The 14,827-nt window shown below is 32.8% G+C and overlaps 1 protein-coding gene across 11 annotated transcripts in view; it reads right to left on the minus strand.

The window, feature by feature from the left end:
- Positions 1-14,827, minus strand: part of LOC110597379 (oxysterol-binding protein-related protein 11) — an 80,244-nt gene that overhangs the window by 39,580 nt on the left and 25,837 nt on the right. For all 11 annotated transcript variants that reach the window (XR_013436827.1, XM_078043932.1, XM_078043929.1 and 8 more), the window contains 2 exons: positions 7,261-7,462; positions 2,866-3,011 (listed from right to left, as the gene is read on the minus strand). Coding sequence is in view for 10 of the 11 variants with exons in the window: in XM_078043932.1 (XP_077900058.1) it covers positions 2,866-3,011; positions 7,261-7,462 (348 nt within the window). In the remaining variant the exon portion in view is untranslated. The remainder of the gene's footprint in view (positions 1-2,865; positions 3,012-7,260; positions 7,463-14,827) is intronic.

The following is a 14,827-nucleotide window of genomic DNA, read 5'->3' on the forward strand; positions in this document are numbered from 1 at the left end:
TTAGCAAATACAATAGCAAAAGTTGTTGAATTTCTAGGAAGTCAGAGCACTGGAGATTGCACGGCAAAGGGAAACCACAGTAGTCTACAAAACTCAAATTAACTTCATTTTTGTCCTGATTCCTGACATGGGCTTCATTCTTCCTTACTTAGCTGCAAAATGACCACTACTGTGCTGTAGATCTCCAATTTATATTACACTTATTTTTCAAAGAAGGCATCTGTGAAGCTTTTGGGCAATAAAAGTCTATTCTGGAGTAACTGAGTAGAATCTAATATCCTTTAAAATTTTTAAAAAAACAAACAAACTCTATGCATTTATATGTTTTTCACTTAACACTATGTTCTTGTTCTATGCACAATTTTGAAAGATTTGGAAATAACAGCAATCTTTCTTCTCCCTGACCCTGTGCCCCATTTGTAGCATAAGCCTCTATGCTGACCACCAACATGCTCTGTGTTCTTTTTTAGAAGAATGAAGATGTTGCAGTATAACTTTTACTTATAATCTTATCTCTAGTACTGATCTCTCTCCAAAGCTATAGTTCCATCATCTAATTGCTTTTTACAAACATTTGCAATCACATATCTTCCTTTGTAAAATTCAATATGTTCAGAACCATATTAAACATTCTCTTTAAAAAGCTCTTTCTTCTTAATTTCTAGCTTTGTAAATAGTACCACAATTCTATCTTGTCATTTAGGTTCAAAAACCTGGAGTTGTCTTTGATCCAATCTAGTCAATCACAATCAAATTTATTTTCATTTGAAACGTACAATGCCTATCCATTGGTCTTCATTTATACTTCCATAGCCTTCTATCACACTTTAATTTCACCATATACTTTAATTTCATATAGCAGTCTTACATATCACATTCTTCCCTGTGCCCATAACCCTACTATCTATCCATTATGACTCAATTCTTCTGCAAGATTTTTATATTCTTTGGAAGCAAAATTTACACTGTATTCTATGGAGCAGTGTTCCAGGGAGTATCATCCCATTGGAGTGCAACATGAATGTAAACTCCGACAACACAGTGACCATATCCCATAAGTTATATGCTCTGCTAAATTCATTTTATCTTCATCACTTCCCCCAATCCCCCATGGTATTAGGGATTGAACTGGTACAAGAGTTCTCTACCACTAACCTACATCCTTGGCCCTTTTAATTTTCTCTTTTGAGACAAGGTCTTGCTAAGTTGCCTGGGCAGGCCTTGAATTTGCAATCCTCCAGCCTGAGCCTCCCAAAGAGTTGGGATTACAGGCATCCATCACCAGGCCTAGCTTCCTTGTCACAATTTTATAAGGTATTATTATTATCATCCCTGCTTTACAGATGAGGAAACTGAAGCTAAAAGTGGTTAAATAATTAAGTGGCACATGTCTGAAAATAGCATATTGTGAGTTCAAAACCACCAGGAAATTAAAAACATGCTGCAGTATTCCTGCATGTGTTATTCCTGTTTTGAGATTCCCCTTACTCTTCCTCTCTTCAAATCCTGTCTCCTTTCCCACTTGGTCTCCAAGGCTTTTCTCATCTAATCTATGCAATATGTCTTTCTTTCTCTGAATGTCTATATCCCAATGGCCTCAACCATATCAATTAAGGAAAAAAGTACTATTTCATATTATCGTCTCAGTGTATACATGTTAGGACTCTAAGCAGATTACAAATCTTTTCAGTAAAAGAACTATCTTCTATATTTTGCTTCTCCTTCATTTTTTAACATTGGACTTGTCATATACTTAATAGCTTAATAAATACTAGTTAACTGCTTGACTCAACTTATTTTTAAAAAGTTTTACAGAAAAAAAAAAAACATTTCATGCATTACTTCTTTTTCCTGCTTCTCTGCCTACTCTGCCTCCACTGCCTGCCTCATCAAGTCAATGCCTTTACCAGCTCTGCAAGTCCCCATGTCACGTATTTCTTTTACAAAGAAATTTACTAATATATAAATAACCATAAACCACACATTACTCTTGACTCAGTAATTCTCCTTGAGACACAACCTAAGAAAATAATCCAAAGAAAGGAGAAGGGGGGGAAAAAAGTAAACAAGATAAAAAAGTGCTATTTATAATAACAAAGAATAACAAACTAGTTATTTGCCAATAGAGACATTAACTCAACAGCCTATTTCATAACCTTTCAAACTTTAATTCTATGGGCCAGAACCACATGAAAAAATATTTAAGAGAGTCAAGTAAAAATAGCTTAAAATAAAATTATCTACGTGATTATGGTGGCCATAAAAATAACAGGCAAAAAAATAATAATATGATTTATAATAGTGGAAGATCTATGAATATACTAATACTCTTTGGCTTCTGAGAAATAGTCAATGAAAATTTTTTTAAATATTAAACCCTGACATGTACTATTTTAAGTAGAGTAATTTTAAAACAACCGGTTTGATAAAATGCTATCAAAAAGCTTACTATAATAGTAAACTTTTAAGTTTATAAATATAATAGTAAACATCTAGTAAACAATGTTAAGCTAAGATAATGGGTAAGAAATAAGAGATAAATACTATGCAAATAATTATATAACTTATTTTCTAGAAAAAGAAAAGCATGCAAAATTTGAATTTAAAAAAAATATTTTTATCAAATAAAATTAAACCAAAACTAAAAAGGATATATGATTTAACCTGGAAAATACAATATGTTCAAGTTTAAAATAAGAGACCTCTTCTGAAGCAAATGCAGTTTAAAGTAGAACAATAATGTTTAGAATTTGCAAGTGTTATATTGACTCAAATGCTTTAATAACAAAGAGAAAACTGATTCTTTTCAGGGATTCTTGATTTTTTTTTTTAACACATCAAAACCATATATTTATATTACCTTACCCTTGCTAACAGTCCAGATTCTGCAACAGACTGCTCTTCTGGGACTGCCACAGGTTTACTGTGCTCAGTTGCAAATGGTTGATCCGATCCATTTTTATAGTGGTCTGATAAAGGTACCTTTGGTTCTAACCACTCGATTGTCGTTCCTGATGAGGTAAGAGAAAACTTTTGCTGAAACTTGCTCATAATCTGGAAAGTTCAGCAGATATGAATTTTAATAAACAACTGTTTTTTGAGCCTACAAGACTAAAAGCAATTCAACCTGTTAAATGACCCTGAAAGACAGTGACTTGGATCTCATTAGCATGAGCACCATGATTGGATATTTTACAACACAGCAACTGACAACTCGAAATCAGATACTATTTAAAAGAAATCAACCCTGAATAGGACTGAATTCACTTCCTGGCCAAGTCTGTGAATCATGAAGTATATTCCCAACCAGTTGATACACTCACCTCTCAATAAAAATATTTGCCTCTAGTAATCAAAAAGTATGCAATTAGGCATTAGAGGGTCAGGCATCTGGACTGTGAAATAGTAAAATTTGTTTCCATTTGGGATTGCAATTTTCTAACCAATCAAAATAACTCTCTGAACCTAATTTAAAAATTGCACATACTGTCCTTATTTTTTCAATCATAAAAAAGCACCATATAACTTAAACTGAAAGACTCTTCTTTCTACTAAATAAATAATAGCTGACCTACTAAAAGACAGTGGTCACATTTGGAGACCTGTCATCTTCTCTGTTAATGACTCAAAGGTCTCTTGTTACCCTCAACTAGTTTAACAAAGTGGATTCTATGCCTAATCAATAATGGAAAATGTTCCATTTGATTTCAGAGGCTGATCTGGGTTTCACAGAAGCTAGCTTATTGACTGTTATAATATGGGACACTAAGACTACTATAGCAAAAATTTATAAGAGCAAGGAATTTACTCATTCTATAACAATATCCAAGTTTTCAGCAGAGAAGTTAATTACAAAGTATTCATTAGGCTACTAGAACATCTTGATTTATTCAGTCTTACTTGGCATTGAGGGAATTCATGATTGGAGGAACACTCTAGATAAGTTCAGGGGGACTGTTTTAAAATTCCAAAGAAATGAGCTGGGAAGGCAGTTCACTGGTAGTGTCTACTTAGCATGAATAAGGTCATGGTTTCAATCCCTAATAATGCACAAAAAGTAAATTTAAAAGTAAGTAAATACATAAATAAAATTCAAAAGAAGTGCAAACACTTTGTTTCTACCTTAAAATATCTATTTTCTTTTTCTTTTTGGTACTGGGGATTGAACTCAGGGGCGCTTAACCACTGAGCCACATCCCCAGCCCACTGAGTTTCTTAGGGCCTTACTAAGTTGCTGAGACTGGCTTTGAACTCACAATCCTCCTGCCTCAGCCTCCCGAGCAGCTGGGATTACAGGCATATGCCACCACGCCCAGCAAAATGTTTATTTTTAATATCAATATCCAGATGTGTTTACTTCTGAAAAATAAAACACACATGAACTAATTAAAAGACCCATTTTAAAAGCTCACTTAACTGACTGAAAAACCATAACAAAATTATTTATCAAACCAATCATATGCTCTCAAACCAATGATCTAAATCAAGGATCACTACTGAATCTCTGGAGAACATACATTAAGACCTTATATAGCTTATAGCTCTTTTGCTGCTTTTTGGTGACCATGTCCTGACCTGCTTTACTTTACCACATTATTCCACCACAATGCTCTGCCTCATTTCGACACCCCCCATCCCTGCCATGAAGTCAGCTGTCTATGGACTGAGACTTCTGAAATAGGAGAAATTTGGAGACAGACAAATGTAGAAAGAGTGTCATGTGGAGTCAAAGGGGAAAATTCTACATGCCAAAGAATACTAAAGTCTGCCAATTACCACCACCAGAAGAGAGACATGGGAAAATTCTCTCAACTCTCAATCTTGTTCGACTGCAGGCTGGCCCCCAGAAGTGAGAGAACAAAATTCTGTTTTTAAGTAAATAAAAACAAACAAACAAAACCCTTAGCAAACTAAACATTAAACTTAGATTTTATTTTTCTTGCCATCTCAAAATTTGAATAGAGAGAATCACAGATTCTGGGGCTGGAGTTTCCTGTATTTCTCCTTTGCCAGCAGAACAATAAAACTACTTTGTCCTTTTTCTCCAAAAAAAAAAAAAAAAGAGTGAAAAGGTAATTAACTTTTCTTTCAAGTTATATTTCATTCTCAAGTAACTTAAGAATAAATTCTTACAGACCTAACTTGGAAAAGATGGCAATTTACATTGAGAGATATCAATGCCAATTAATTAAATCCCACCAAATATCCAGAAACCTGTATTCGAAAACATTGTGAAGCATGAAAACAATTTTCACTTTTAAACACTTCTGTGTTTAAAAAAATCTAAATTTATATTAGAAATGCTTTGTTGATCATGAAGGAAACATTTAAAAACAAGAGCGTATATTAAATAAGGTTGAATATTAAACCTGTTTAAGTCCCAAATTTTCAATTCTGCAAATATTTCAACAAAATCGACACTGGTGTATTAAAATAGATTGGAAATCATAATCTAGAGTTTATATACATTATTATGTTAATTAATATTATTACATTATAGTGATATTGTTATTACATAATAATGTTATATAATTATATTAGATACTATATTTTTTGTATGTGTTTCACATCTGGGACAATGGAACAAATGGATTAATTTAATCACACAAATAAAATTTTTAGAAATTTTTAATATTATACAGAATTTAATCAAGTACTTATTGAGCATCTAATTCAATACCCAGCACTGAGCTACTTGATTTTGTTTTAAATTAAGTAGCATAGACTGGAAATATACTTTTTCATTTTCCTAGCCAAAGTATTACTAACTAGAATTAAACCAAATTTCATAGATCAAGGTAACTCTTCTAAATATTCAACATAGGGGAAGAGGTAAGTTAAACAAAATACATCTGTCCCTAAGGAATATAATGCAGCCAATAAATGTTACTTATTAAAAACAGGTAAAAACTTGGAAAATATTTTTTATATTAAGTAAAAAATATGTCACAAACATATATATTTTCTAAGACCAAGTGTGTAACATAAAAAATAGAAAATAAAAAGAAAAACTTGGGAAAAAAGGTTATTGTTTTATATTAACAGTGGTGGTTTCTGGTTGGTAAAGAAAATACATGTCTTTTTTTTTTTCCTTTAAACTACATGGTAGTTTGTAAATTTTCTATAATGAGTGCATTGCTTTATAACAGTATAAAATTTATACTAACTACTAACAATTTCTACAAGACACCACTCCACATTTACCATTCAAATTTAGGTTCTTCTCTCTCTTTGGAATGTCTTCTTACCTATCTCTCTCACTCCAAAATTAACTGGTCTTTGTAGCTTCTTTATGGCTTTTCCAGACCTTTTTCTATCAAAAATATTTGCCTATACATCTATTTTCTCACATACTTTGTTCCTATTGTCAGTAGCACTTTGTATACTATTTTACAGTTACTGTTTGCATGTTTCTTTCCCAATTGAACTATGAGTTCTTAAGGGAAACATACAGGACTTATTTGCCTCTCCAACAGTGACCTCACCTACACTTACAATTGTTATTAAAATGGTTTATTGGCTAGAAAATGCTGAATATAGGCACATAAGATAGAATCCACACATTATGCATTTGACTAAAGTAAACATTTTCCTGAGCAGAAACTTGCTGACTTTTTAAAATACCTTTTATAAGTAAGGGGATTAGTTGGAATAATGAGTTTTTATGAAATTCTAAGTTTCATTATTAATATGATGTGATAGGCTGATTCATTTCATTGATAGAAGATAAATGTTACTTACTGAAAATATTTTTATACTCTATGCAATAACATTCTTTTCCCCAATACAATGAATTTCAACAAACAGATGCTCTAAAATACTAGATGTATATTAATTTTCTAACTAAAAGGTGACTGATAAATATTTATATACATATGCATAAAAAATGATGAGTAGTGTACTAAACTAAAACTTGAGAAATAAAAACAATCTTTCTACTTTGTTCAACTGAATGAACAATATAGTGATATCAACAATTTTAACAGAAATACAGAGTTGAGGGTTTTGAGTTCAGTTTTTGACATGTGGAACTTGAGATCTTAAAGAAATATTCGGGGCTACTAGGCAATAGACCTAAAATCATTTCAGATTCAGCCAACGGCACAATGAGGATGTATGTTAGTGTAGTAACTAAAAAAACAAGAGGTTCACTGGTTTCCTTTTCTTTATAAAGATTTTCTGGAGTGAGAACAATAATAGATGCAGTCCTCTCCAGGTTTTAGCCCTCAATGTTAGGATTACCTTTAATCTATAACTTACCTGAAGGCAATGAACCCTTCTGATGTGATGCATGCTGCAACTGGAGAATATGAAAGCAGTCATTTAAGCAGTTCATGGTTGCCATGGAAGTAGCTTTGAGCATTAAGAGATCCTGGTCCAAGGAACTAAGAAGACCAGAAGTAGGAAGGCATTCAATTCGTCTAATTAAGTCTCTCTGTTGTCCTTCAGCATGAGACATCATCTAAGGAGAATAACAGTCATAATTTCTGTGAAATATGTATCCTTTCATTTTAGTTATCATATTTAGCTTCTGAGGCATTTTTAGGACATAGTAGGCTGAGAAATCTATTTTTAAGTTTGCTAGGTTATTTCCAGTTAATGAATATTTAATGGTCAGTTATTTATCAAACGAAAAAAAAACGATGACTTTTGGTTACTGTACTTTTTCTCCAGAAGCAACAAAGCCCAAAGGTCTTGCCACTTTTTATTATCAGTATAAATTTGTACAAGTCATCAGAAAAAAACATCAAAAAAGTATTTTTTTGTAGTTGTAGATGGACAGCATGCCTTTATTTTATTTGCTTATTTTTTTGTATGTGGTGCTAAGGATTGAACCCAGTGCCTCACACCTGCTAGGCAAGCACTCTGCCACTGAGCCACAGCCCCAGGCCCCAAAAGGACATTTTAATAGCAGGATCAAATACTTCATTCAAAGTATCAGAATGGGGGTGTTTAGTGGAAGAGCACACGTGAGGCCCTAAGTTTGAACCCTTGCACTGCAAAAAACAAACCAACTAAAACCAAAGTAAAATTAATTTCCAATACCGTCTGTCAGCCATTTCCACTACACCTTTGGTGAGGCTTAATTTGAACCTGCAATGAGAGCATGATTGTTTACTTGTTTCCTCTTTCCTAACCTAATTTTCTGGCCCTGTTAGGCTGAATTTTGGCAAAAGTACTGGGTATAAGCTTTTCGTGTCAAAGGAATTTAATACACTCTGCTTTGATTAGGAGTCTTGTCTACTTTTTTTAAACATAGCCAATGGAATAACAATGACTGTTGAGAAACCCAATTTTTTAGATGAAAACCAAATTTATAATGCCTAAATACTTTGAATTATAAGCAGAAAGTTCTCAATTGCCCATCCTTTGGCCACTAGCTTAATTCACATAGAAACTCTATAGTAGAGAGACTCCTAGCTCTCAGTGTCTCTGATGTTCCAGATGATTTTTAATACAGTTTATTTATCAGAGGACTAGAGAAAGAGATGCAAACTAATCCTACAACGCAAATCAATCATGCATGGAAGAGGACCTGAAAAACATGTGCCATAGTTCAGGTTCAAGCATTTGCCATTCATAGGGGGAAAAAAAAAAAAAAAGAGTTTTTAAAAGTTTAAAGATATCCATATAAACAAACATGGACACACAGACACACACACTTTGTGTGTAAATGTTTTTGTAAATAAATTTTGGGTCTAATGGGGTTGGGAAGATAGCTCAGTGTTAGAGCACTTGTCTAGCATACTTGCCCTGAATTCAATTTCCAACATCACTTACAAAAAAACTGGACTATTCATAATTCAAACTTATGAACCAGTATAACCAATTTTCAGTATAGTTTGGCAACATATACCATAGCTAAATAAATACAATTCATAATCTAACAACTATCCTCGAGTATGTAACCAACAGATACACATATATATGTTCATGAACTCAAATGTTCATCAACACTAGAATGGAAAAAAATATTACAGCATACTCATGTAGTAAACATTATGTAGTAATGAAAAGAAAGGAACAGCTATGTTCAACATCATAAGTAAATCTCAAATATATAATGTAAACCAAATAGAAGATGTGCCCAAAGTAATATATACTGTATGATTCTAGTTTTAGAAATTTCAAAAGCAAGCAAAACATATCTATATTGTTATGAGTCAAAAAAGTGAGAAAAATGGGGCTGGGGTTGTGGATACAGATATCTTTAGGGTGCTCGAATAGCACAGGTGAGGCACTGGGTTCAAACCTCAGCACCACATTAAAAATAAAATATACTGTGTCCACCTACAACTAAAAAATAAATATTAAAAAAAAGTGAGAAACTGGACGATGACAGAAGCATGAAAGGGTCTTCTAGGGTACTAGTAACATTTAATTTGTTGATCCAGGAGGTAGTTATGTGGAAATTACATCAAAAGGTATCCTTTACACTTATATTCTGTATACTTCTCTGTTATAAAAGTCAATAAAAGATGAATAAAGGGAAAGAATCATAACTAAGATATTCATGACATAAATAATCAGAAATCACAATACAAAAACACTTGGAAGAAGAAAAACAGTGTTTCTTTTTGCAAATAGCTCAAAAAAGCCACCTGACAGTACTGATTTTAGAAGTGATGTAAGAAAGTATAAACATTAAAATTTGGTAATGGCTCTCTATAAAACAAAAAAAGCAAACTGATTATATATTTACAAAGAAGTGGAAAAGTAATCTGTGAAACTGTATTAGTGATTATTCCTGAACTATAAAACCAGTTTCTGAAAAGAGAGAGAATTTCAAGAATGCTGAAAACCTGGTCAACCTGAATTTTGTTGCTACATATGGCAATATGGAGAGAGTGTTACATCATCAGATAGCATCTAGTTTGAGTGAAAACCAGATTAGGCCCATAATTTTAATCACTGTGTGTTAACGTCTAACTTACTAAAATTGTCATTTTAGGGCTGGGGTTGTGGCTCAGTGGTAGAGCATTTGCCTTGCATGTGTGAGGCACTGGGTTCGATCCTCAGCACCTCAAAAAAATAAACAAAATAAAGGTACTGTGCTCATCTACAACCAAAAAAGTATATTTTTTAAAAATGTCATTTTAGCTACTATGGGCTAGGATAACTCCAGCATGAAACATGCACTGAATAACAAAAATGAAATAGTAAGTAGTACTAACAGTAAATAGCAGATAATAAAAAAACCATTTTAATTGGGTAAATATTTTATATTATCTGATATCAAGCACAATATAACTTTTTCTCCATGAGTCAATTATTTTTGCCTCCTGTTACTTATAACAATGGACTTATGCAGGGACTTGGATTAAAATGTTCTGTTTAAGGGCTGGGGTTGTGGCTTAGAGGTAGAGCACTCGTCTAGCACCTGCGAGGTGCTGGGTTCGATCCTCAGCACCACATAAAAATAAATAAAATAAAGGTATTGTGTAAAACTACAACAAAAAATATTTTTTTTAAAAAAAAGGTTTTGTTTAAACTCATTCTGAATCATATTAAATTTCTGCATTACAATCTCCTGGAGCTGGATATTTGTAAAACAGGAATTCTCAAAGTATGTTCTACAGATCCTTTTTCCACAGGGTAAGTGAAGTCAAAACTATGTTCATAATAATTTGAATAAGTTATTTACCTTTTAAAATATGGTAATATTTGCACTGATGATGCAAAAGCAATGGGTGTAAAAACAGTGGAAGATTAGTGAGAATCACGGTGGTGGCACTAACCCTATAAGGGATCACTGTATCCTTCACTACTGTGCACTCACAGAAAGCAAGCTAGTTTTTCAAGACACAATGGCACATTTCTGGAATCCCAGCTACCTGGGAGGCTGAGGCAGGAGAATGGCAAGTTTGAAGGCAGACTTGGCAACTGGGTGACCCTATCTCAAAATAAAAAATGAAAAATGGGCTAGGAGTGATCTGGGGTAGAGAGTCTCTGATTTCAATCCCCGAGAACAGAAAAAGGCCTTGAAAAAGCAGTAAAAATCACCAGGCTTACTACATCTTGACTCGAGTACACATTTTTAAAGTAAATACTGTGAAAAATAGAAAGTATTCATAAAGTATTTCTGTTGCATACCAAAGTAGAAAGATTGCCTAGAGAAAAAGCACTTCTGTGCCTGAGTGGCAAACTGAGCTAGTCTCTCCCGCCCCCCTTCCACAGATTACCATTTTTATGTGAAAGAATGACTAACAGAAAATCTGGCTATTCAAATTTGGGGGTAACTAAAATAGCTATTTTTTCAAAACTTAACAAAATGAGCTTATCATTTCCAAAGAAAAGACAACTGACTGTATTTGTTCTAATTATAAAATTTAAGCTTTAAAATGAAAATTAGAATTTTGGAAATCTGTGTCTGCCACCATAGGTTTGATAGCTTCCCAATACTTAAAAGTTTTTTCTGGTAAGACTAATGAGGATGTTATTATGAATTTTAGACCCTGTATAAAATGGATCAACATTTGCAGACCTGACTATACATTAGTATCTCCCAAATGACCAATAAATGTTATTAGAAAATCACGGACAGCTTAAAGATCTATTCAAGGTACAGGACAGATCAGTGGACTTGCATGTTATAAAACAGAAAAAAAAATTACATTTATTAGATTTCACATTGCTTCTAACATTTAAGAAATTATCAGTTGTCAAGTTTTGGTGCACTTTCAATAAATAACCAAAATTATTTGAAAAAACTACAGAAACATCCCTTATTTCTCTAACACATATGATGTCAAATTTTCTTCATATATTTCAACCAAAAAAACAAATGGCAATAGATTGAGTGCACAAGCAGATATGAGAATTCTACTGTGTTGTATTAAATCAGATATCGAAGAGATTGGAAAAGTATAAAAACAATCCACTCTTTTCAGTAATAATTTTGTTAGTTTTGGCAAAAGATCATTATTTGGCATGAAATATTATTTATATTAACATGGGCTACCGATAGTTCAAAATAATGAAACTTTTAAAAATTTCTCAGTTCTGATTTCTAATATATCAATAAACTTAACCATATATAACAAATACTCTTGGAAGTCCTCAATAATTTTTAAGAATGAAAGGGATCTCAAGACCAAAAAGTTTGAGAACTGTTTCCTAGAACCTTAATATAAAGTTTTCTACACTTTTTAGAAGAGAAACAAAATTTGCATGGTATCAAAATATCTCCTCCCCAAGATATTAATAACTACAAAGGGAAAGATGGCAACTGTTGGTGAATAGAAGTCATCCTAAACAAGTGACTGAGGCCAACATAACCAGTAATAAGACATAGCAACATCATGACTCTTTGATATGACATACTGAGGACACAACATTTTTTCTATGGCATTCTTTCCCAAAATGTATAATCTCATTCAAATCACAAGAAAGTATTATACAACTTCAAATTCAAGGGAAAAAAAAAAAAGATTAGATGGGCACAGTGGCACATGCCCATGATTCCAGCTACTTTAGAGGCTAAGACAGGAGGATCTCAAGTCCAAGGCCAGTCGTAACTTTTTGGTGAAACCTGTCTCTAAATAAAATATAAGAAAGACTGGTGGGGAGCGTAAGTGAGTGATAGAGTATCCCTTGGTTCAATTCCCAGTATCATTTAAAAAAAAAAATAAAATAAGTCTTCCTAAGTGTCAAGATCATGAGAGAGAAGAAATGATTAAGAAAATATAATTGCACGCTGAAGGAGACTAAACAGAAATAATAATTACATATAAAGCAGGATCCTGGACAAGATCCAGAACCAGAAGAAAAAAGTATCAGTACAAAAACTGCCAAAATTTGGGTAAGGACCATAGTTAATAGTATTATGTTAATATAATTTCCAGATTTTGATAATTATATTCTAGTTACTTAAGAGAGTAATATCACAGACAATCGGATAAAGAACATACAAAAATTCTATACTATTTTTCCAAATTTCCTGAAAATTTAAAAAGTTGTCTCAGTTTACTTAAGCTGATCTACAGTTTTAGCTTAATATAAATCTGTTTTTGTTGTTTTATTGTTACTGGGGATTGAATTCAGGGGCGCTTAACCACTGAGCCACATCCCCAGCCCTGTTTTGTATTTTATTTAGAAACAGGGTCTCGATGAGTGCTAAGTGCCTTGCTAAGTTGCTGAGGCTGGCTTTGAACTCTCAATTCTCCTGCCTCGGCCTCCTGAGTTGTTAGGATTACTGGCATGGCCCACCATGCCTGGTTACACAAATATCTTCAGTCATTGTCTTAGATAAAAACTATTTCAGACAAGCTCAGAAACTCACACGTTCATACAGAACTTATAGTTCCCATAATGAAATACATCTAAGCCACAAACTGAAAATAGATTCTTGAACAGATGCCATCATAAACAAGACTAAAAAATTTCATGCCTCTAGAGACTAGGCTGTGATGGTTTATTTATGTATTTTTTTTAGTTGTTGATAGACCTTTACTTATTTATATGTGGTGCTGAGAATTGAACCCAGTGCCTCACACATGCCACGAAAGTGCGCTACCACTGAGCCACAGCCACAGCCCCTGTGATGGTTTTTAAATAATCAGCTATATTTTAAAAGAAATAATCAACTATATTTTAATAATAATAATAATAATTATATAATAATAATTATATAATAATTATTATAATAATTATATAATAATAATTATATAATATTTATTATATAATAATTATAATAATTATAATTATTATATAATAATTATAATAATTATATAATAATAATTAATAATAATTTTAATAATCAACTATATTTTAAAAGAAAAAACAATGGTATGGAGGACTCAAAAATGGTGTAAACACACTAAAAAGGTTGTTTTTTCAGAAACAGAATTATTCCATTAACATATAGAAATGTTTACAGTACACTCATAATCTTTAAGTTTGACCTGTTGTGTTCTTAAATGCAAAAGTACCACTTTAGTGAAGACACAGGCATTCACCTAAGACTTTTGTATGTTATGTATGGAGTTGAGGGGTGGTAATGTCACAGAGACTGTCAAACAATGGTCACCACCCAAGTCCTAGAAATAATAACTAGAGCCATACTTCAGGGAAAGGCTACCATTAAACTAGTCAAGTTTATAAGATAATAGCTGTCCTTCCCTAAGAGGTAGTTCCTAGAAATAATAACTAGAGCCATACTTCAGGGAAAGGCTACCATTAAACTAGTCAAGTTTATAAGGTAATAGCTGTCCTTCCCTAAGAGGTAGTTGTTAAACACTGGGGATATATTCTCTATACACAAAAAGTGACATGTTAAATATTAACATGTTGATATGAAAAGTATATTTAAAGGACCTGTAGTGTGGATATTTTAAGAAATTATCACTGCACCAGTGAGAATAACAAAGCAATCGTTAGAGCACAAAAGATCAGTTGATTAAAGCCTTCATAGAAGAGAAGCTATAAGCAACAGAACTCAAGGACAAAGACCCAACCACACACAGACAAGCAAAAAGCTTACTTGATTATTAATTTTTACAGTCTACTTTTAGGCCGGATGCAGTGGAGCATGCCTGTAACCCAGTGGTCTGGGAGGCTGAAGCAGGACAATTACAAGTTTGAAGTCAAGCCTCAGTAACTTTAGCAAGGCCCTAAGCAACTTAGTGAAACTCTGTCTTAACATAAAAAAATAAAAAGAGCTATGAATGTAACTCAATTGTTTAGTACCTGTGGGTTCAAAGAGTCTACTTTTATTTGAGAACTGAAAGACATTTTAAAAATGCACATAACTTATAGAAATTTTGGGATACTGCATATAATCAGAATATTAATCACTGAATTATCTTAGCATACTAAATGAAAAATA

The sequence above is a fragment of the Ictidomys tridecemlineatus genome, chromosome 3 (genome assembly GCF_052094955.1).
Source record: "Ictidomys tridecemlineatus isolate mIctTri1 chromosome 3, mIctTri1.hap1, whole genome shotgun sequence".
Lineage (NCBI taxonomy): Eukaryota > Metazoa > Chordata > Mammalia > Rodentia > Sciuridae > Ictidomys > Ictidomys tridecemlineatus.